This window comes from Zootermopsis nevadensis, unplaced genomic scaffold, assembly GCF_977971745.1.
Source record: "Zootermopsis nevadensis isolate Lab colony 2312 unplaced genomic scaffold, Znev_1.0 Znev_ptg000027l, whole genome shotgun sequence".
NCBI classification, from domain to species: Eukaryota; Metazoa; Arthropoda; class Insecta; order Blattodea; family Termopsidae; genus Zootermopsis; species Zootermopsis nevadensis.
The window spans coordinates 6,271,676-6,295,093 of NW_028259159.1; the positions used below are offsets into that span (position 1 = coordinate 6,271,676).

The following is a 23,418-nucleotide window of genomic DNA, read 5'->3' on the forward strand; positions in this document are numbered from 1 at the left end:
CTCTGGTGTCGTACATCGCTATTGCTAAAATCAATGTTGTTATGAAGGTTATAATTACCTCCCATCAGGTTAAGTACAAATCCACATTGCATATCGCTTTCTGTATATTTGGAAAAGTAATTTTAAACTTCTTCGAGATCTGGTCCCACATTCACCCTTTCTTATCGAAATATACCTAAATTATTTTATATTAAGCTTCCTAGCTGTTCTTAAATTACATAAATTGTCTATGTGGCCCAGCCTCTTCCATTTACTATACTTTTGTCTAAATGAAAGTTAATAAAATTGACTTAAACATTCAAACAAAATATGATTTATCCAAGTCACAAATGATTCCATTGATTTAAATTTATGGAAGACATGAATAAACATTTTCTTGCAATTTTTCCATGGAAATTATATTTCCAAATTGAGACAAGGACTGTGATGTACATAGCTGGCCCTTCCTATAACTGGAACAATGTGATACAAATATGGGCAATGCCACAATTTGAACCAAATTCATAGGGTAGGAAAAAAAGTATAAAGCAACTGCTCTTTCCAAATTTATTAAACCGAAAAACATTCTGAAATCGGAACCATCATTCAGACTGTTTCTGGATAATAATCAAAAGGGACTTTATTACAGATTATTTTCAATTCTAACAAGTTTTTTTAAGTAACACTATACTTTCTTACACACAGAAATGATAAAATACATCACGGTATAGTTTCAGCATTAGAAAACCAGAAGCAATATAACGAGCTAGGCCAAAAGAAAATAATGTTACTTATGAGTTTAATCATACAGGTATATGCCAAATTGAAACATACAGATTTTTTAACTAATAATAAATACATATAAAATCGTGTCTTCGCTTGAAGTACCGCCATCAAATGCATTTAAAATGTAACATACACTTTGGTGTTAGGTATGAAATTTCATTAATTTTAAGAATGTAGTAAGAGAACCTCTGTTAGGAAAGTGGTAATTTATTTGATTTATTAAATTTTATTAAAGAAAGTTGTTGATTTTTAGAAGAAATTATGAGAATGAAATTCAATAGGAATGCTGGTATCTGTGAATCACCTCACGACGGTCTCAACCTTTCAGTGACGACATGCCAGCTCGCATAATCTCATCCACCAACAGCAGATTACTTGCTATCACAGAACTGAAACAGAAAAAACAATGTGGTATATGAACACCATACTGTTGTAATAAAATATGAGACAAAACAAACAGCATGTTCATTTGAAGCAAACAAAAGCAGAACAAAGATACAGAACAAGTCAATTTTAAATGGTACTGATGACGGTGCGATACTAACGGGATCACTAAATTCCTTGACTCACCATGAATTGATAATCTGCTTCTTAACAATGTAATTGTCATATATCCCTACATCAGCTGGTCTTATGGCCTCTCCAGAATTAACATCCAAGCCAACTGGCTCACCAAGTAGCTGTGCTTCTTCCTGCAGCTTCACAATGGTATCCTGAGCATCAAAACCACTGTTTGCAGCTACAAAAACAACAAAATAGTTAATTCTCTATTTCTATAGTCTGTAAATCTGTACCGTCTCATTCTGGGTTTAAATCAGTATGTTTTCACATCTTCTACAACAAAATCATTTAGTATGTTAAAAATAAAGAACTCAAATTTGATGTTATGGGAACACTTTATAAATAAGTAATATTCTATTTACAACACTTACAACCCAAAAAAGCCACCCAAAGAAGAAAACTTAAATGCATTCATGGCAAATAAATTATGAGATTCGCAGTTTATATGGCACTGCAGGTATTATGCAGTGAAAATTTGTTACAAAACAGCATCAAGACAATGTAACCGGCTAAGCTACTCACCAAGTGTCTTGGGAATGACAAGAAATGCTTCAGCATAGGCCTGGATGCCAAGACGAGCTTTGCCCCTCACCTCGTTTTTGTATTGGAGCAACTCCTGATTTACTGCTACTTCAAATGCTCCAGCACCAGGAACAAGACAACCTGTACAACACAACCTTTCATCAGAAAAACTAGCGAGTTAAAATACTGGACTGTAAATCACCAGTACCATAGCTACTGAGAAAAATAATTTTCTTCTCTCAAGAGTGGCAACAGCACTTCTTGAATCTTGATAATGGCTGTCTTCCGCGATTTTGTGCTAAGTAGCCTGGCGAAAATTGACATTTCAGAGATGTTTACTGCCTCCATAATCAGAGCAATGATGGAGACAGTAAGCACTTCTGAAACATATGCAATTTGTACCACACTACAAAATGCAAAATGCACTAGATTTTATTTGGCTTGCTTTGTTTAGACAACTACAATTGTATTAACTTTCCATATTCTTGCAACCACATAATACATAAATTAGTGTAACACATTCTTTTCTTCAAAACTATCACCACAGGACAGTGAGTTATATTTTTTAATATGAGTCTGAGCTACTCCGGCCATAACAAAAGAGAAAAATTCCCATTACTGCCAGGAAATGAATACAAGCTGTCCACTCAACAACCAGTGATGTTACAGAGCTACTCCGGCACACATAAGTGCTACATAGTTTCAAAATGTTACTAAACTCACCATCATCAATCGCATTCTTTACGGTTCTCAGCCCATCACGAATAGCATCCTTAATCTGAGTTAGCGTATGTTGGTTTGGGCCTTTGATCAAGATGGTGACACTCTGAGGAAACTTGCATTCCTCCACGAACGTGTATTTGCTCTCACCCTGCAAAACAGCCAAATGCATTAGTGCAGAACACTCGATGAAGTTCAGTCTCCAACTACAGATTTTCTTCAGTGGTATTACAAGTTTCTTCAGACTTCTACTTCTATACATTACTGACGTCATAAGCTACTTAGAACATAATGATTTACGCGCTACATTCATTACATGAAGGTGGCTGCTTCATACCAGTACATGTTCATACACCAGGCCTGCAAAACCAAGATGCTCCTCAGTGAGATCATCAACGCAGTTCATAGCAGTACCACCACAAGCCAGTGCCAGACGCTCCATGTTACGTCGCTTGGCTCTCCGCACAGCCAAGATGCCTTCCTTTGCCAGCATATCAAGTGACATGGGATCAATACCCTGCAGGCAAAACAGAACAGTACAATGTGTATGTATCAATCTGTTTTAGCAGTCAATACAGCATGCTGAAACAACATTTATATATTTAATGTTATTGAAATACCTGCAATGATTCTCCATATCAGGAAACCATAATGTAACATTTCCTAATCAACAGTGACAAAGACTGATTATCTTGCCATAAAAAATATGAAAATTAGCCACACCACAGTCTTTGGGATCCCCACTTAATGGTACCTGCACCTTGTTGTTGTGGTGGGGCTTGAGTACCTCAGTGATCCCAAGAGCTATGCTGGTGGTAGCATCGCTACTGGTAGGGCCTCCCTAGTGGGAGAGGTCAGACTAAGACAGATACCCTGGTCCTCCAGGTTGGGGGTTGGTCGCAAGGCTAACAACCTTGCACCGTAAAAAGGAAGACGTTTCGAAACCTCAATCAAAGCCTCGAACAGACGGACCTAACAGAGGACTGAATGGAAGAGGAGAATTGAGAAGGCCATGGACCGAATAAGGACCGGAGAGCCATAGAAGAAGAAGAAGAAGTATTTGGGATGCAGATTTGGAAAATAAGTGTACCTTACATTTATGTAAATGCAGTAATTAGCTCTTAATGCCATCATTGAACTATAGTTGTCTTCACACTGAAGTCAGAAGAACTGTATGAAAAGTTATTTCAGAGTCAAATAGAAGACTTCAACACTGTGAGATGCTACGCTACAACTCACCTTCTGGTTTATAACAACAAATCTCTTGTCCGTATTGTTACATAATTTATTCTTTAGGTCAATCACTTTCTGTACTCGCTTCTCAATAAAATCTCTTTCACTTGATACCAGCTTCTCTCTCTCCTCTGCAGACTTGTAGAAGAAACCCGCGGTCACCTCACTACACAGAGTTTAAAAAAATGAAGTAACTAGTACAATTATCATAAGCACTTACAGTGACCATAAGACATTTTAGGGTTCTGAGAAAACAGAAATTGTTATCTCTCCATAAATTAATCACTGAAAATAACATAAGATGAAAATTATCTTTTCTGAAAGAGACATGTTTAACCTCAAAGCCAAGCTATTTTTCAGAGTTACAGCGATTTAACAAATCAAACTTTCAGTTACTATAAATGTTACAACCGAAACATATGTACTAAGATATTAGTTCACATTAAAAGATCTCACAATTAAATAGCTAATCTGAGTCTTCAAAAAGAAATATACCACCAGGAAACTTAATGAGTTGCAACCATACAAGTACCCATTTTTGTGACCTTACATACACTGTCTAACATAAAAACAAATTGAAAATAGTTTTCCAAAACTCCTTCCAATATTGTTTCCACACTACTCAATCAGTCTTTCAAAGGGTTCTAAATACCTAGAAAACATTTTTACTTGAACAAAACAATTTTAACAGTGTGGGTCATTTAACAACGATAAAGTTTGAAAATAATTTAGTATGTTCCAGTAGGATTTAAGGTTCTTAGAGCAGTGAGTCCTCCAGGTTGTAGTGCCATGAGACTCTTACGTAAGCAATAACAAGCAAGCTGCATAAGCAGCATGGGGTGTCATATGAAGCGGGGAATCGCTTGTGTCCTACGTGAGAGACTGCAATAGAAGCACATGGCCTTCCTGCGCATGCACCTTCCGTGTACTGCATGTTCAGAGACTTCTTGAGCATACGCCTTACTGGCCAGCGCAGCGACTCGCGCGAAAATATCAAAATATTTTATCTCAGACTTTGGCCGCTTCCCTCTCCTGACCGCTTCGCTGGAACCTAGGACAGCGCCACACAAACAGCCTGTTTGATATTCCCGCTTCACCCATGCAACTCGCACTGCTCGCATTTAATCGCTCACGTAGGACACCGGGTTAGATTCAGAAACATGAAGTCATCAGCTGACTGCGCCAGCATTATTTTTTCATACGTCAAATCATTTCACGAAAAGCAGTATGACAAGATGAAATGTCATGACATAAAAATGAACTAAAGACTGTGCTGCTATATATGTTTAAAAACGTGAAAGTGAATGTTTGGCCGAGTGTCTTGAAGGAAAAAATTTATAAGGGAGCGATGTCGGCTTGTTGATGTGCGGTCTCACCTCTTCTCATACTCCATGCTCACATTACATGTGAGAATATAGGCATTCTCCACTCTCTTAGGCATGTCTGGATGACGAGAGCCATGATCTAGTACCAGACCTCGCACCAGACTAGTCTCCGTGGATGTCTTGTGCTGCATTTCTATGATCTCCACCATGTGCAGATCAATTTGCTTGTCACCCTGACGCACAGCCAGTACAGCATCCACACAAATCTGAAACATGACAATAACCCTCAACAAACAGATATTTTAACAGGGACCTGAATAGCTTAGGGGCAAGGTACGGGACCTCTGGGCCAAAGGTCTGAGGTTGATCCACTGTGGAATTTTCTGCGTGTCTTCCCCTTCCCAGTCCTACGGAAAAGAAGAATGAATGTAACAAAAGCAACAGCCAGTAGGTTACATATGCCATGGTAAAAGTTTACCTGATTGTGCTCTCACTTCATAAACTGCCTCTTTCATCAGTGCCAAGGCAGGCAGAGGCAAAGAAGGTAAACAGATTACAGTCTGAGGCATTAGCAACATTAATTTCTTGCACTTACATAATTACCCACTAATTCTTTCAATGCCAATCCCAAATGCATTTGTTATCTAAACACTGCTTCCCACGCCAACTCCAAATATATTCATCAGCACCAACGAAATGGCAGCCTAATGCCTATCTTGAGATCACAAACCACAAAAGCCCGAGGTTTCTTGTTTAAAATTAATGTTAATGCCTATCCTGTCACAAAACTTACATCAGTCAGAACATCTGCAAGCTGTGGATGGATTTTTGTACGCAATGATGTACGTGCCACATCCAACAGATTTTCACGTGTTGGCTCGATCTTAATCTTAAGCTTTTCCAGAACTTCCAGAGTCTTTGCTCGAGCCTTGTCAAAACCTTCTGTAATGATGCGTGGGTGAAGACCCTGAAAACATGTCCAAAATAACTTATGATACACAAAGAGCCACACACTAGGCTCCTAATCTAACATTTACTTACAGAAATCTCAAATAAGAAGTTTCACAGACCATTAGTTTTTCATTCCAAGTCATGCAATAGCAAGCAAAAAATGCTTGCAAATCATTATGTACCTAGGATTCAGCAGCACAGCCTTGAAAAATAAGCTAATAAAAGCCAATTTCATAACACAGAATCTCAAATCATGCACGCAGCAATCCTGAATGGTAAACATATCAGGTAAAGCAGTGTTCACCTATCAATGTTGGCATTATTATTTTTTATATTTATTCGATAAAGGTTAATGTGCTATACAATTGTCTTCGAAGTTTGTGCTTTGTAAGTTCTAGCTAGACAATTCTATTAAATGGTTGAAGCATGAAGTGAAGTTATGGAATGGCCATTAAACTGTGCTCACTTCTGATATATAGAGGTCAGCTTGCTTCAAGAGTTCACCAATGACAAGAACAGTTGATGTTGTCCCATCTCCAGTCATGTCATCCTGTGCAGTCGATGCACGTGCAATAAGCGAAGCAGTTGGATGCTGGATTTGCTATCAACAAAAAAAAGCAAGCACATTAAATCCTCACTATCAAAATGTCAAGACTGTCTACACTTTAGAAAACAGCCAAAGCAAATTATACACTTCATATCTGTATACCATAAAAACAAATTAATATTTGATGGTCAATGTCTCCAAAGAAATATGTTATATAAAATAAGAATACACGTGACAAAATATTCACGCAATTAGTAGATACTAATTTCACGTGAGACTTTATATATACTCAATATTTATTGAAATATATCTAAAAATGTATTTGGGCTCTTTAAACTTCATGTTTTTCAGTTCAATTTTATCAAAACAGAAACCTGATCAATACATCTTTGTAAGTTTTTAATGCAAAATTAATTCATCCATAACAGAGTTATTAAATGAAAATACTGGCCCAAAGTTTTACAATTTGGATAAATCTGACTGATAAATTCCAGGAAGGAATCTAAATCCCAAATGTAATAAAAACACTCAACCATAGCATACTAGACAAACACACAGTCAGAAAATCACTCAAGATATTACTGCAAAATCACAAATAAATGAATAAATACTTATAGTATTATGTGGTAAAGAATCAACAGACTGCTTCTATATTTTTACAACTGAAAGTATATGGCATAAGTGTCATGGCCATCTTGCACCATAACCTAGTGTCAATATTGAAGAATACACAATTACATACATGCCACTACACATGAATACATTACCATTTCGTGAAGCAGAACATTGCCATCCTTTGTAATTTTAATGTCTCCAGATCCAGACACCAACCTGATTAAAAACAATAATAATAATAATAAGCCAACTGTTTGAATTTAGTGGCACGGTTGTTGTCTTGACACAGCAGCAACAAATATGAGAATAAGGAATATGTAATTAGATGTGCTGACTTTAACTGTTTATTTCTATTATAATACTTGAAATGGACACTAATAGTTTGTCACTCTTGTAATATTATGTGTAGCCTACATGACTGGCAAAGAAATCTAGATCCACATAGATGTATCTCTTCTAGCTTGTAGTTCCATGTAGTCTGGTAGAAGTTTACCAACGTTTCAGAGGTCCTTGCTGCCTCTGTCAACAGGATGTCACTTATACCACACTACATGGCACTACAATCCAGAAAACAGCCATCTTAGTACACACCACCATAAATACTGAAATTCCAACAGAACCACATACCTGATTAGTAAAAAAAATGATACAACAAAATTTCTGAGAGGAATAGACCCAAAATGTTTATCAACATTTAAAAAGAACTTATGGCAAGTGACCAACTGATTTTAGTGACATCCAACCATTCCAATACTGGTACGATTATTTTATTTAAAGGCGTCTGACAATATGTCAACCTTCAGCAATATTCATTACTTCAGGTATTTGACCCATCCCCAAGAATCACAATGAAATACGAAATGTCCATATATGGTAACGTGCAAACGTTGGCACAAATACTGTTCACATTATGTCACTTACAGAACGTTATTCCTTGACATCTAACTTTAACCAGGTACACCGTGCAAATAAAACAGAAATTATTAATTTTATTTCTCAATCAGGCTATATATAACGGTTACCACATGGCCAACCGAATGCTCCTACTTACATTTTCATTGTTCCCTTAGGACCCAAATTTGTTCTCATCACATCTTGAATACCTTTCGCTGCGGTAATATTTATTGCAAGAGCCTGAGCAGCCCTCGCAAATTCTGCTTTTGGATTCAACAAACTGATAGCTGACATTTTTCTGATTTCTTTCCGCAGACTTCTATACCACACAATGCAAACTAAAGCCACTGGGTACGATTTTCTTAGTTGATTGTAAAGCGCACAGATAACCTCAGCATCATAACATAGTTGATCACTCTGACATCTGTAAGTATTCATCTGTAACTTCTATGTTCATAGCCTTGCCATTACCAAGCGCCACTATGCAGTAAATTATCCCTTTTTTCCCTTTTTCTGCAAATATAAAGATTTTTACAGTTGCTGTTAACTCCCAGCCTGGAAGACAAAAGACTGGCCACTACTTATTGATCTGTCAGGCATTTATGGTGCTACCAACCACAAATTACATTCATTCCTACCAGCACAGCCCTTGGAGGTAATACAACCTACACACTAGTCCATACGTGAGGTTTCTCATGTATTTCCCTTTCATATGGGCCACAGTCAAAGAGAAAGAATATCTTAGCGATCATCCCTGCAAAAATAATACACAATTATAAAAAGATTTCTGTCTTCCGGGTTGTTGCGCTGTGTAGTCTGGTTGATGTTTACATGTTAAACATCGACAAGACTATGCAGGGCAACAACCCAGAAGACAGAAATCTTCATACTCACACTGTGGAAACCTCAAATCTTACACAATTATAAGTGTGAACAACTTAGTTGATATAGTATGTAACTATCATTTTATAAAATGGAAGACTGTGGCAGTCTGACACAGACATCACTTATTAGCTCCTTTAGAATCATGAAGGGACTCTACTTGCTCCATACCCGTGCCACTATATGGCACAGCAATTCATTTTTCTTTACAATAGTTCATGCTCACGCTAATTTTCTTAGTTGCAAGGTCATGCCAGTGCCAGAAAAGCACTACATGTGTAGCAACTAAATTAAAATTAAATCTGTGGCATAACAGCTCCAGACAGCCTAAGCCAACTAACTTGACTGCTGGCCTCTCGTTCATATTACTAAACAGAGGTAATAGCAACTGAATAAATAAAATGCTGGAGGTGCAAGGTGGGGGAGTGTGATTCATTCTGCTACATGCTGAGCTGAGTGTTGATACAATGTATCATTCGAACATGGCACGTATGATAAAACAGAATGTTGGATAACTGAAGGTCATAAATCAGGAATCTGCTGTACAAATAAATTACATATAATGTTGTTTATCAAGAGCAACATTTATTTAACTTAAATACAATCATTTTATCAAACATTAGTTTGGTGTTAATATCCATTAAGACTCCAAAAAATAAAAAAAACATATTTTAAAAACAATTATTTAAAATTAATACTGTTTTACTTAGAAAATAACATCACAACAGCAGTCTCCAACACAACAATTAACTCATATATAGAAATTCTAAAAAATCTTTGGTTTGATTTAACAATATACATTTGTATCAGTTTCTACATAATATTCTACATATACATTAAAATATGTACAACAACAATAACTAATTGTGAACACTAATGAAAGTAGAGTTTGTTCTTTGAACAGCTTATGTGGAAGAAAGGTTTGTGACCTGCCCCCTTAAATTAATTAAGGAATTTACTTTGATACATCAGTCTATAGGAATTTCCACTTCAATAAGTGCTGACAGATACATAATTAGTTTATTGGCTAAAACACATTTCAACTGAATTTAATGGTGTTTAAAACAGCAATTAAGCTTACACAATTACACTTAGCACAGGTTCATAATATTGTGCACGGTGCATGGGCAGCAAAAACAGATTTAAACAATTTCACCTTTTACTTCAACATGTCAGAACACAACAGAGTTCAAATTATATTTTAATTTCTGGTAAGACATCTGAACTGAGTACAGTGACCTAGGCCATCAATAAGGTCACTTTGAAAATAACCAACATATACACAACTATAATATGGCTCTATCATGAAAAACTAAAGATGTGCTAACAAGACAAACAGTGGCTGTGGCCTTGTGTCCTTAGAAAAGCCTCTGTAACAAGCCTGTTATACAGAGGCAAAGGGAATAAAGACGCAAGAATCTATACATGTGGGTTACACACAGGCTGCCTACTTTTTGAGAAAGATCCTCATTTCCTTGTTCTGTTTCGACATGCTCAGTTCGGCCTGTTCTGCCTTCATCAGCATTGTGTCGAGCTTGTCAATTTGTGAGCCCAAATTCCCTTCAAGATCTAGATTCTGTTGTGTTGTCTTCTTGGCTGCCAAAGTTGCCTTGCTCTCAGTAGAATCTGTACCTGCAAAAATAAATCTGTAAAATAAGTAGCAATCACAGGTGCTACAATGCAGCCCTGTTACAAAACAGTCTCCTAACTAATTCAAAGTATAAGGCATTCCTTGGCATTTGATAGTTATTCAGATTATAAACACATGTTCTCTTGTGAGGAACCTGACAGTACACTATAATCACAAAATCCCACCAATGGATACCTTGTGCCAGTTCGAACTAGTACACAACCTCACAGTCTCTCTAAGATCCATTTTAACACAACCTACCTACATAAACATAAGACCTTATAATTGTTCTCTTTTTTTCAGGTCCATCTATTAAAATGTTTATTGTATTTTCTGTTCTTCCGATGTTCCACTCACTTCATTCTTCTTAATTTACCCATGAAAATAGTCACACACGTTTCACAACATATAATTACACTAAGATGAAAATGTAAAAATATAAACATACCATCTAAAAATAATTATGTACTAATATAAAATTCTATGAAACGAGTAGAAATACATGTTAAATTGATAAGATGAAGACAACATGCACAGCAAAAAGTCAAATAATTTAGTGAATTTCAGTATGTATATTTTATCTGCTTAGACAGGAGTTCAAGTTGTTTGTGAGGTAGTGATATTTTGACCTGCTGATATGGACAGCTGAGAAAGCAGATTCACATGTATAAGCAGAACTAAAAAGGATGTTAAGTAGAAGGCAAAGTGATAGCAGTGAACACTGAACATTATAAGGTTATATTAATTACAAGTAACTCGCTAAATAATTTACCCAGCCTGGCCATATGCTACAGGCTTTAAGTTAATTAATCTGTGAAGACAAGAAGAGAAGAACACTGTTCTAAAATGGGAGTAATACAAACCTGAATCAGAATTCTCATGAACTTCCCCAGTTGGCAGAGCACAGTCTGCTTCGGATGTCCGACTGCTACTATCGCTTGTTGTCCCATCTTGTTTACTACTCACCCTCAACTTCAGGAGATTTGTGAAGCTTCCGCAAACTGACTGAATCAACAGAGAAACTCCAGCTTTAGATCAACGATTTGAACTCTACCTCAGACTGTGCATATGTACAAAATCTTAACATCACTGTCAAGATTTAACATTTTATTGCATTCATTAGCATATGTAGCATATGAAAACAACATTAATATACTAACACTCTGGTATATGTTCTTCCTTATGCAGTTGAGGGCATTCAAATTATCAAGAAGTTTCAACCATTAATGGGACCTGAATGGAAAGCTTGAAAACATAAAGATCTTTATGGCTAACAACAATGAAATAAACCAACTTACCTTAAATCTGTTAATCTTCTTTTGCGTCATGCTGAGAATACTATTTAGTTCATCTAAGCCTCCTGAAACCCTTCCCATCTGTTCACCCTCCAGATGAATATCCTGGAATATGAAACAAATGTTGTTTATGGAACCTAATCACTAGCTGTAAGAAATTAAAAGAAACATTACTTATGTTCTGCCATACCTTGTTCAAAATAAAACAAAAAATAAGAAATTCTAGAAGTAACATATATCAAATATTTACCCTTAAATACTTTAATTTATACAGTGAGACTACAAAGAACAACAAATCAATAACTGTACAATTATAGTAATTATTCATTTGTTTGTAGATTCCTCCTAGTCCACAGAGTCTACATTAAATTTACCCAATGTAATATACAACAATCAACATACAATAAAATGTTTAAGTACTGACCTAATGAAACCAAGTCAAACTTAAACAAGTAACACAGTGGGATCAGAAACTGTGGCATGGTGGAGACATATTCTCTGCTTCAATCAATGCTTGACAAAAACAAAACATATATGGTGCAGTGTGAGAATATCATCAAAAGAAACCTATCTGGAAGTTAACTCGTTTATTCAGCACGTACATACCTCATTCCTTTCTACACTGTCATCATCAACGTCGCTTGAAAGCATATCTTCTTCATTTTGTGATGCAGGTGGGAGTGGCTTTTTCTCCGGTGGCGGTAGTCCCAATAGTTCGGACCTCATTAGTTCATACTCATAATTACCGTCTGACATCTTTATAATTTACAACAGGAGTAATATTGCCTGCTTATAATAAAAGTCAGTTCAAATGTCATGAACACAACAAACTCTTACTTCACAACAGCTGCCATATTGAATTCGCATTGCAGCAACAGCTGTTGTCAACATGGCCACCTTTAAATATTTTTTTACATTAAAAGAAACAAACCTTTTGGACATTATGCACCATCCTAATTAACAAAAAAACTATGTTTAGGAAATTTCAATCTGACTCCGACCCCAGTCAAAACTTATTCAGTTGTGCCCAATCAATGCAGCTAGTCTCGATCTGTAAACCCAGAAAAAGTATTTCCGAAACATTGTCTTTTTAATTAAATTAGAACTATGACGCCGATAAAATGTTTGTTTGTGTTGAAGAACCGCATTCCAAATTATCGTTTCACAATTCAGTGGGTAGTGTCCACTGATACCAACTACACGCACTTAAAGTTTTTGGTATAGACATCAAGAAAGGAAAAGTGCTGTATAATGAGGGCTATAAGCTATTCTCATGTGCAGAAATCACCTTATGCACATAATTTTGTTCGTAATAAGTAAAATTCTGTATGATTGTGAGGGGTATTTTGAGCATGTCATTTTATTTCCTATCTACCTAGGGAAAATAAACTCCGAAGAGGTTATGTATGAGCATTGAATGTATAAGTGGCTCCTAAATTACACTTAAATGAAATAAAACAAGTGTGCACGCACCTTTTATGTTTAAAGCAACAATGACGCTAGATTTCAATAAAATATGTCGTCTGTGTCTGATGCAACCAAGTGAAAGACTGTTACCACTCTTTCACCAAGAGGACAACCTCCCTGGCAAAGTTATGACTTTGATACCAGTCATAAAGGTTAATGTATTATACGTATAAATAATGTGGCCATAAATAGTATTCATATAATTATAGTTTCCATGTGCAACAAACCTGAGATACTCAAGTACAAATCATAGTTAACAATTTGCTTGTATTTTAGAAAGGCAATGAGAAAGCACAATGATTTGAATGGGAATGAACAGCAGCATGCATTTCTAAAATTGTAATTTGTTACTGTCTACCAGTTAATATGTTAATGTTTAATTCTACAGCTGTGTATTGACGATGGTCTACCAACCCAGGTGTGTTCTCAGTGTGTTCTACAGGTGAACGCAAGCTTTAACTTTAAGATACAGTGTGAAACTGCCGATGCCACACTCAAGCAGCTGGTTGGTTGCCATCAATCACAAATAACTGTACAGGTATATATACCAACAAGTGAAGGGAGAAATTTTGGCCCAGTAATTAGTTATTTTAAAATCAATAAGAATTATGAAAAATTCAATTTATCAGAAGTATATTTCAACTGCAGGATTATATACTTTGAGATGAATATGAAGATAATCATAAAAAGTATGAAAACAAGTTTAAGGAAGCTCTTGTGACCTCATTAAACATATTCACAGCATTTTCCTAGAAAAACTGTGGAAAGTCATAGAAACTTTGTTGGGATAGCTGATTCCCTGTTTCAGATTTATATTCATGTGTTAGATATTACTTGAGCACTGATGATGAGCCTGATTTCTAGGAGTAGTGAAATACCAAGAGCTGTCTCAGGAATCTCACTCACTGACATTTTCTGGATAGTCCATATGGTTCAGAGACCAAGTAGCATGTCTTGTATCTCCCCCTCTTCCTATCAGATGCATTTTGTCTTATTAGCAGATCATTTTGGATATCACTATATGTTTTCTGTTACAGGAAGAAAACATGAATGATGGATCCTGTTTGTTGACAACAGTAAAAGAAGAGAATATAAAGCCAGAGATCACCTTTGAAGATGACTTGCTTGTTGTAAATCATGCAGCCCTAGGGTTAGATAATTTCTTTAGCTTTCAAACTGCTCAGTATTTGAGAGATGTTCAGGTGACCATAGTAAAATCAGATGGTTTTATTATTAAGCCATTCAAATCCCACAAAGGATATAGATGTGGTTTAGTGACCCATAGATCTGGCCTGTGAGATGAATTTGATATCTTCACTAATGCAAAAAGATCAAAAGTTTCTATACCATCATGAGTCAGGTCAATGTTTCACAATTACAATATGTTATTTATTTAAATTCATTTTAATATTATATTCATATCTGTGCCAATGCCTCCCAGGTGAACTTTGACATCTTCAAATTGAAACTTTAGCATCGCCCTGTCTGTTTAATACAAACAAATTTTATATAATCAATTTTTGTCTCCAGGTTGTGTGATGAATTCAGTGGCTCAGACTTGTTGCCTGATCCGCTGCTGACTGGCATAAATGAGGTGGATACCAGAAGAAGTACTGTTCATCAACGCCATGACATTAAATCCATGACAAGAAAGAAGACGAAAGCCAAACAGAATTTTGTGTGTGATGTTTGTGGGAAGATTCTGAAAGTGAGAAAACATCTCCTAAATCACATGCTATCACATACAGGCGAAAAACCTTTTTCTTGTGATGTTTGTCTAAAAGCATTTGCGTTGAAAGAATGTCTCAAGATTCACTCCAGAATACACACTGGCGAGAAACCGTACTGCTGCGCAGACTGTGGTGTATGTTTCACTCAGAAAAGTGGCCTTCTTACTCACAAAAATACTCACACTGGTCACAGACCTTACTCATGCATTGACTGTGGGCTGAAATTTGTGCGTCCCTCTCACCTACAGGCTCACATGGTGCGTCATACAGGTGAAAAGGCTTTTTCTTGTAGTCAGTGTAGCCGAGAATTTGGACGAAGAGACTCTCTAAAGAAACACATGCGGGTTCATACAGGCCACAAACCCTACTTATGTACAATATGCGGTAAACGTTTTGCACAGAGTCAGAACCTTAAAGTTCACATTGCAACTCATTCAGAAAATAAACCATTCATTTGTTTAGAATGTGGTAAAACTTTTGCCAACAATGCTCGCTTAAAAGATCACTTAACTGTTCATTCTGGTAAAAGACCATTTTCATGTCAGCATTGTGCCAAGGGTTTTGTGAGGAGAGAGCACCTTAAATATCACTTGAATGCTGTACATGGAAAGGAGCGAACAAGTTCATGACCTCCACAGTTCAGCTCCTTATTATTGATATTTGTGATGAAGAAAGCAGCTGTGAAGCTGGTTTCTTATGGTTCTTCCAAAATCCTTCATAATTCATTCCATCACTCTGGCTACTTTTCCCCTATTCCAAATAATTTACAATTATAACCATTATCACATCTCATTTGATACAGCAGCATTGTACCTTTATTTCTGTAAATATATATATATATATATATATATATATATATATATGAAATAAAATATCATATCAAGATCTGTTGTGTTAACTGGAACATTTTTAAATTTATTTTAAATGTAATGAGATAAATAAAAAATATTTACATATTCAAATGAAGTGTCTGTCTTATTCCACATTCATTTTTACACTTACATCTTAGTACAAATATTCCATATAAAATGTAATCAAATTCCAATCAAGAAATCAGGAAAGAGGCAACAGAGGCATTTATTTTCATTTTAAACTTTGATACTCTCATTATGTGTGAAAAGTACGCTATCGCTGCAAAGACTAAACTACAACAAATGGCACTAAGTTCTAACATTGCATACTGTTTAGGTATAATTTAAAAACCAAAGTTGAATTTTCACGCAAAGTAAAGTGTTGCCATGATGATTCAACTTTGTTTATTATCAAGATGCATACGAGAGAGGAAAAAAGTGTGTACTGTGCAACCATAAGACACTAGCCTATTTTAAATGCTAAATGAACTACAAGGAAGTTTTAATTGAGATTCCACCACAGGAATGTTACGAGTAATCCATGTGCAGATGCTTAAGTGAACAGAGCTTCAAATACCCACTCTGGCAGGTGTGTGTTAACCCAGACAGAGAGTTTGAAGTACAGCTCCATGGGCTGGTATCGGGGATGAGGGTACTTGTGCACAATTGCCTTGATCAAGGCATCCAACACAGGCTCCTTATCTGTTGTCTGCAACATGGTTCAGCAACAAAAACATACAAGTAAGATCTGAGGTTCTCATGGCAGTAGTATGAAGATGCTGTTGTCTGGGTTGTAGCACCAAGCGATGAGTCTCATTGCCCCGATGAAGGAGGCAGCAAGGATCTCTGAAATGTTGGTAAACTCTTCCAGAATACACGGCACTATAACCCATATGATAACAATCTTCAAAAACATACAATATTAATCCTCTGGCATCCTGTTAAAGCAAAAACCTTGATATCACTTGTCATTCCACCTCCTCGGTCTTCCAAGGAACTGTTTCCCACCATATTTCCATAAACACTCCTTACAGCCTGCACATCCAAGCCAATTGTAGCCACCCAGATCTCAATGTCTTAATAATACACAAACATCCTTCTTCTGTAATATCCCTCTAATTCTGAATTTCCCATGTGGCATTTTGTTTCAAGACATTCCAATCAGAAATTTGCATGATTCCACTTCCTCCATGCCTGCTACAAAAGGAACTTTATGCTGATTGAACCACATATACCACAGGCAAATATGACTATTAATATCCAAACTTAGTGTGGTGATGCTTACTGACTGATCTGTCATTAAAAGTTTATGGTCCAAACTCACCCCACGTGTTGAGTATGTAATCATGTTGTTAACAAAGTCATCAAAGTATTCCTTTGTATAGGCTGCCTGAACTGGTTCAGGTATCTGCTTCCACAGGGCTGTGGCATCCCTGCGGATTGAGCTGGGTGTGAACACACCTGTGGCTGTTACAGAATGGCAGGGTTTACCACACAGATAATCAAATCGTTACTTAAACAGGAAACACACACTGATCAACACAGTTAAACTTGTCTATGCAGATGTTGTCTGTTTCAATAACTCTCTGGTAAGAAAACTGTAACACTAAAGGACATAATCCTGAGATGATTATATCCACCTCTCACACTGACAACAAATTTCTTTAAGATGTAATTTCATATGACATCATTCTCCCATTTGCTTCTCAGTCAACTTTCAAAAAGAGATTTCCACAACAAAATTACATGTCCCTTCTCCTGCATAAGGTCTTAATATTCTAGCCATTAAGAAAAGCTAAGTTAATGGTAAGATGCACCAGAGCTACCAACCAGACTTTTAAATTTATTAGCTTCAGAGATACAGATATACAAGTTTTATGTTTAAAAATATTATTTTCAAAGATGAATTAGCTGTAAATTTAAAAGAATTTGATGTTATATTGGTCACTAATTAAAAAGAGGATGATGGATTTAGCAGAGTATTTTTGGGTAAAATTATATTTTGTATAACCACTGAAAAAAAAATGAGAATCTACAAAAGTACTTACCAGCTAGATCTACTTCTGCAAGAACAACCTACTTATGCTACCACTGTCACTACTTGTGCACTGTTGCTGCTACTCTGTTTCAATTCAATTAAGAAACTACACTATTTAAAAATAATGATCTTCTTAACATTAACCCTAATACCAAACCACAACGCTAGTTATTTAATATGAGGTCAGAATTTCCATACCATTTACGAAGTTTCCAGGCTCAACGATGACAACGCTGACACCCCACTGCCTCATCTCAAAACGCAAGCAGTCTGACAGTGCTTCCACTCCATACTTGGTGATACAGTAGCTCGCCCTGCTTGCAGCACAGCGACGCCCCATGCCGCTGGACATGTTCACAACCCTCCCTGCAAGCATTACAGAATGTAAACAGTAAACTGTATTAAAGTTTCCTCGGTATGTTTGGCTAATTATTTTTGTTTCATTCTGAGTAATGATGTAATTTAGTGTTGTAGGCAGTTACCAACATTTTGGAGGAACTTACCATCTTTGGTGATTTGATTTATGGATTATAGCAGTGATACGATACATACCCTTTGTCTGCCTAATTAATGGCAGAAAGGCTCGAATGACTCTCATCATACCCCAGACATTGACTTCCAAGCTCTTGCGACAGATATGGATTGGCACCCATTCTACGTGACCAAATGTGCTCCATCCAGCATTATTTACTATACTCCACAAACCTGGTAAAGATAACAAACAGATGTTATTGTCAGAAGCTTTATAATGGTCTGTATTTGTACTTCATCTCAGACTGACCTGCAGATAAAAGAAGTCTGATTCACTGATCAGCATGCCTATGTAAAATTGTTTATCTGGCTATTTTTGACACTGCATAAAACTACTAAAATGATATATCTCATAAGATAATCTTGAATCAGAAGAAACTATGGCCTATGATGGATAGCACTAAGAAAGATCACAAAGTCCTCAAATGGAATAACTGGTTCCTGGTCAAGATTCAAACTAGGGAATTCCTAAGTACAAGTCCAGTATGGTGCCACTACACTAACCTGCTTGTTTGATTGAGAAGACAAAAGAACAGTATTCATATACATGTCAAGGAATCAGACCGAGCGAATAGGACTAGCTCACAGTCATGCTGAAATTCTGTTGACTACGCAGAGAGAATTGAAACAGGACAGGTTAAGGATTTGAGGTTTCCAAATCAGAGATCTTCTGAATACAATGAAGAAACTACGACATAGTGATGTTTAGTTATGGTATTTGTTAGTGAATGAATGGACTGTCCTACGCAGCGAAAAGTTGAACACGTGGTTACTCTGTTTTCACCTTGCAGAGGAAGGTTCCTAGTAACATAATCAAGAGCTGCTGTCATTTCCTCGTCTGAAGTTATGTCCATTTGCACCACATGAATATTCTTGTGTTCTTTCAACTGTTTTGCACCACCCTCCTGTGACCACAAACAACCTGCAAAAACCACTGCACCCTGGAAACAACCACATAATACATTAAAGACATCTTGACAACAATGTGTGGGTTCAAATTCTGCTGAAAAGATAATACAAAACTTAAAGGTAATAACAGACAGAGGTACATATTTGCTTAAGAACTGTATCAAAATTACATACCATAGCATGAAAGTTCCATTCCATTCTGAAAATGTTACATTAAAGGACAACAAATGACCAGTTTCATGCTTTTGTCCTGCACTTATAAGGAATAACTTTTAATATTTTCATTTAATACTAAGGGGAACAATGAAATGCCTCAGTACAGAGTTAATTAATGTTAAAAGTAGGTGGTACATACAGTTACCACTGTGCTTCTAGGAATTAATTGTGAAGGTGGTTCAATAAACATCAATAAGCAATAGGAACTCATCCAGTCTGTTGCATACCATATTAGCAAGTTTAAGAGCAAGGGCATGCCCAAAGCCAGTGTCACAGCCAGTGACCAACACGCCCTTCCCTAGCAGCGAAATCTGCAAAAGAAAATATCATTCTATAGACCCAAAACTGAGTGCATCAGGCTGCACGATTTTAAGGTTCTATTATTATGCCTTCCTTGCATAAATACTATATGACAAATATGTAACAAAGTAGTTGTATCCTACTCCATGTACATAATCTGTGACTCCACATAACAAAGTTGGCTTAAATTGACTGATACTGTATCCAATCAGAACTCCTACTTTAGATGATGTTCAAATTTGACTTCATCATACTTTATTCAAAATTGGCTCATTGTACATTTAAAAAAAATAGTACATGACAAAGTACAGACCTGATCAAAATGCTTATCTTTATTTTAATACCTTTTCAGTGTTGTGATTATTTAATAAATACCAAAAAAACTGATTTCAGATGGCATACATTTTAGGCATGTTATTAACTCCTAAATGAAATGAAGACCAATGATGTGTACAAAACAGATAAGAACACTTTTTTAAACTGTGTGTACTACACTAGGGTATACCTCTCACTCTTCTTTAAAAAGTGGATGCCATTTAAAGATTTAATATTATGTACTCAATCCCGATTTTTCAGTAGTACCTCTAAGGTATCCAGGTAGAAAGTGTATGCAGTTCCCAGAAATGTTCCAAGCATAAAAGCAGTACAGGTGCTTATCATGTTAAGTCTGAAGGTAATGTCAAGAATCCAGGATATAATTACAGCTGCCAGTCCAACCTGCAGGCCTCTAACCACAGCACGGTACACAGCATCCAGAGACAAGTCCATACTGTAAGGTTTCACCTCCTGTCTGCACCAAAACTAATAACCTTTTCCACGTTCTACTAGTTATTTGCTACCTGTAATTAAAACCAATATAAATCAGTTGGGATTTTGGAGATTCCTGAAGGTATCTGACATGAAATATTTACAATGATTTTGATGTTAAAAATGGATACCTAGATCTCCGAAACACTGTCATGACTTATGCTTCTTGGTATGACTTATAACCAACCTTGTCTCTGACAATTTTGTCATAACATTTTTATGGAAGAAAAGAAGAGCACGATTTGTTTTCACCCAGTGGTAAGACGATGATGGCTTAGACAGGAGACGCACATATTACTGTGACATCTGAACCTTACATTCAGGAAGTTGCGACCTTACCACAAAACAGGAAATTTAAAACATTGGCACCAAAACGTCTCAGACAAGAGTCTCCTTTATCCTTAAACCACTGACTCTAGAATTATATGTGCAGGACACAGACTGAACTGCTCTACCTGTACACTCGTAGTGTTAAAGTAAAGAGAAATGACGGGACTGAACACTGTGGTACTCCTGAAACCCTGTTCATATTCAGGGGGTCATGAATGCAATTCTCAATCCAAAACTAGACATCCTCACACGTTTCTGCTGTTTGCTTCAGTCCCTTCATGTGAGCCCTGAGACAGTGTGATGAAACAGGCCATCACCATATAATTATCTGTTTTTCACAATTAAACATTAACCTGTAAGACTTGAGGTTCTCACAGCGGTGATGACGGAGGCAGTATGACCTCTGAAACGTTGGTTAACTTCAACCAGACTACACAGCGCAACAACCCAGAAGACAGAAATCTTCAAACATTAACCTCTCATTTGATACTGTATAACCGGTGTAAACGAGAAAGTAATTAAATAAAAATTTAGATGTTGACTGTCTTCTGGGATGTTGCACCAAGAAAACCAGAAATTTCACCAAATAAAAATATGTTTGGATAATGATGGATTATTTTAAAATATCAACCAATGAAAGATATAGAGCAAGATGAATATAAACTGTGAGTAATAATGTGGGTTCTGTTTTCAGGTACTGTACTGGAGTTTACCTGGACAAACTTAAGACCTGAAAAACTGATGTCAGCACAGCAATCACTGGTTGAGTTCAAACTGAGTGCATCCTGAAAACAAATCCCATGCCTGAACAAATAAATAACACATATTTACACTCTTCTAATAATGTGGCATATTTATTTTAAACCCTGTCCCCAATTACCATACCATGAAGATGTATACGGTATTTGGAGGTATACCTCCGTGCATTCTAGACCTCGTCATTTGATGGATGTGAGCGGCCAGCTTCATGCGTTGGGGAAAACTCATTTCATAGGAAGCTGAATGAACCATTACAGCTAGTCAGGACCCAGTGGTGAAGAGAAAAATTCCTACCTCTACTTGGAACGGAACCCAGTGATATAATCACTTCATGGACAGAGTTATTCTGGCTGCTTTAATATATAATTACAATTTCACATTCCTTTTAAGTAAAAAAACTTACCTGACATGGAACAGATGCCTATCCTCTTTAATAATAAACTGAATGTTACACAAACATACCATTCATCACATATACAAGTACGGAATGATAGAAACCATGTTTTATAAATGTTATAAGAGCTTATCATGTGCTTCTATTTATATGTCCTTGGACTACCTATGTGAGAAAACAATATCTCAGAACTCAAACTCAGAGTATCAGAAAAGGACAAATACATACTTGTCTCATACCTTCATAGGCGACTCATCCAAACAAGATAACAAAAACCAATGTTTTGTGTACACACACAGTAGGGAACATGCTATAAATGCAGAACAACTAACAACACTAGACTAGAAAGCCTACTATAAAATATTTCCTTCCTACCAACCTCACTTTCACAAACTATAACCTATACACAAATGAAGTTATTATATTTGAGTCATGGTGATAGTCATTATATCTGCTGTGCAAGAAATGCAACTACATAATTCAATATCTATATGTATCCTTACATTATTTAACAATGCTGACATATGTGCACTGTTCTTTTCATTAACAAAGGTTTCTTTTCTAACTACATTCTGTCACAAGTCTATTTTTCTGTGTTGTTCCAGACATTTCATGGAGAATATGAATCTGTAATTCCATCTAAACACAGCCTTGGCCTTACCTGTGTTTCTTGACCTTGAAGAAATTTCCAAACTGGATTCTGTTCTGAGTTTACCAACTTCAAGCTCAAGATTACAATCCACACGTGTGAACTGAACACCCTTGTTTACGAGCAGACATGATAACGTGAGTCAACATTCAAATATCTCATTGCATCTGTACTTCCATGTTGAAACAGACTATAAAGACTCTGTGTGTATTCTTCACACAGTGTTATAACACACAGGGAAGATCATCATGATTGTCTACACATTGGGTGTCTACAGTCAATGATGTAAGGCAAATTTAATTTTGATTTATAGAACCTGAAATGTTAGGATCTCTAGGAATAAGAAAACAGAATATCTGAAAGGCAAAATTATTGAGCTTGAAACAATTCTACTTATATACAGACTGCATACAGAAAGTATCTTTCCAAGCTACGCCAAGTTTTCATGACAAATATTGTATTTTATGTGTTTGTCCTGCTGAGGGAAACTGAATTTC

The 23,418-nt window shown here is 36.4% G+C and overlaps 4 protein-coding genes across 4 annotated transcripts; 1 reads left to right on the forward strand and 3 right to left on the reverse strand.

The window, feature by feature from the left end:
* Positions 1–532: 532 nt before the first annotated feature.
* CCT6 (chaperonin containing TCP1 subunit 6) lies at positions 533–8,507 on the reverse strand. The gene is made up of 11 exons (XM_022084425.2): positions 8,291–8,507; positions 7,392–7,455; positions 6,544–6,678; positions 5,920–6,093; positions 5,178–5,392; positions 3,808–3,967; positions 2,906–3,085; positions 2,572–2,719; positions 1,849–1,989; positions 1,336–1,504; positions 533–1,154 (listed from the first exon to the last, which is right to left on the reverse strand). Exons 1-11 carry the CDS (start codon positions 8,425–8,427, stop codon positions 1,082–1,084), a joined length of 1,596 nt encoding a protein of 531 aa, XP_021940117.1. The 5' UTR covers positions 8,428–8,507; the 3' UTR covers positions 533–1,081.
* Positions 8,508–9,580: 1,073 nt separating this feature from the next.
* LOC110839871 (uncharacterized) lies at positions 9,581–12,696 on the reverse strand. Its single transcript, XM_022084441.2, has 4 exons — positions 12,547–12,696; positions 11,944–12,045; positions 11,509–11,650; positions 9,581–10,647 (listed from the first exon to the last, which is right to left on the reverse strand). Exons 1-4 carry the CDS (start codon positions 12,694–12,696, stop codon positions 10,463–10,465), a joined length of 579 nt encoding a protein of 192 aa, XP_021940133.1. The 3' UTR covers positions 9,581–10,462.
* A 722-nt stretch (positions 12,697–13,418) lies between these two features.
* LOC110839867 (uncharacterized) lies at positions 13,419–16,103 on the forward strand. Its single transcript, XM_022084432.2, has 4 exons — positions 13,419–13,559; positions 13,796–13,945; positions 14,445–14,557; positions 14,938–16,103. Exons 1-4 carry the CDS (start codon positions 13,419–13,421, stop codon positions 15,764–15,766), a joined length of 1,233 nt encoding a protein of 410 aa, XP_021940124.1. The 3' UTR covers positions 15,767–16,103.
* LOC110839881 (D-beta-hydroxybutyrate dehydrogenase, mitochondrial) lies at positions 16,094–20,750 on the reverse strand. The gene is made up of 7 exons (XM_087356598.1): positions 20,565–20,750; positions 19,910–19,993; positions 19,342–19,498; positions 18,579–18,731; positions 18,225–18,392; positions 17,313–17,455; positions 16,094–16,697 (listed from the first exon to the last, which is right to left on the reverse strand). Exons 1-7 carry the CDS (start codon positions 20,748–20,750, stop codon positions 16,542–16,544), a joined length of 1,047 nt encoding a protein of 348 aa, XP_087212724.1. The 3' UTR covers positions 16,094–16,541.
* Between the last annotated feature and the right edge of the window lie 2,668 nt (positions 20,751–23,418).

Excerpts from the sequence above, each read along its gene's own strand:
- LOC110839881 (XM_087356598.1), bottom strand. The coding sequence starts at position 20,750 with ATGGACTTGTCTCTGGATGCTGTGTACCGTGCTGTGGTTAGAGGCCTG. Across the intron at positions 19,499-19,909 it reads CTCTTAAACTTGCTAATATG|GGTGCAGTGGTTTTTGCAGG; the intron begins GTATGCAACAGA and ends GGTTGTTTCCAG. Across the intron at positions 17,456-18,224 it reads GCCTGGAAACTTCGTAAATG|CCACAGGTGTGTTCACACCC; the intron begins GTATGGAAATTC and ends ATTCTGTAACAG.
- LOC110839871 (XM_022084441.2), bottom strand. The coding sequence starts at position 12,696 with ATGTCAGACGGTAATTATGAGTATGAACTAATGAGGTCCGAACTATTG. Across the intron at positions 11,651-11,943 it reads AGAAGATTAACAGATTTAAG|TCAGTTTGCGGAAGCTTCAC; the intron begins GTAAGTTGGTTT and ends CTGTTGATTCAG. Across the intron at positions 10,648-11,508 it reads TCATGAGAATTCTGATTCAG|GTACAGATTCTACTGAGAGC; the intron begins GTTTGTATTACT and ends TTATTTTTGCAG.
- LOC110839867 (XM_022084432.2), top strand. The coding sequence starts at position 13,419 with ATGTTTAAAGCAACAATGACGCTAGATTTCAATAAAATATGTCGTCTG. Across the intron at positions 13,560-13,795 it reads CTTTGATACCAGTCATAAAG|CTGTGTATTGACGATGGTCT; the intron begins GTTAATGTATTA and ends TTAATTCTACAG. Across the intron at positions 14,558-14,937 it reads GTAAATCATGCAGCCCTAGG|GTTGTGTGATGAATTCAGTG; the intron begins GTTAGATAATTT and ends TTTTGTCTCCAG.
- CCT6 (XM_022084425.2), bottom strand. The coding sequence starts at position 8,427 with ATGTCAGCTATCAGTTTGTTGAATCCAAAAGCAGAATTTGCGAGGGCT. Across the intron at positions 2,720-2,905 it reads TGGTGTATGAACATGTACTG|GGTGAGAGCAAATACACGTT; the intron begins GTATGAAGCAGC and ends GCTGTTTTGCAG. Across the intron at positions 1,990-2,571 it reads AAAGAATGCGATTGATGATG|GTTGTCTTGTTCCTGGTGCT; the intron begins GTGAGTTTAGTA and ends TGTGTTGTACAG.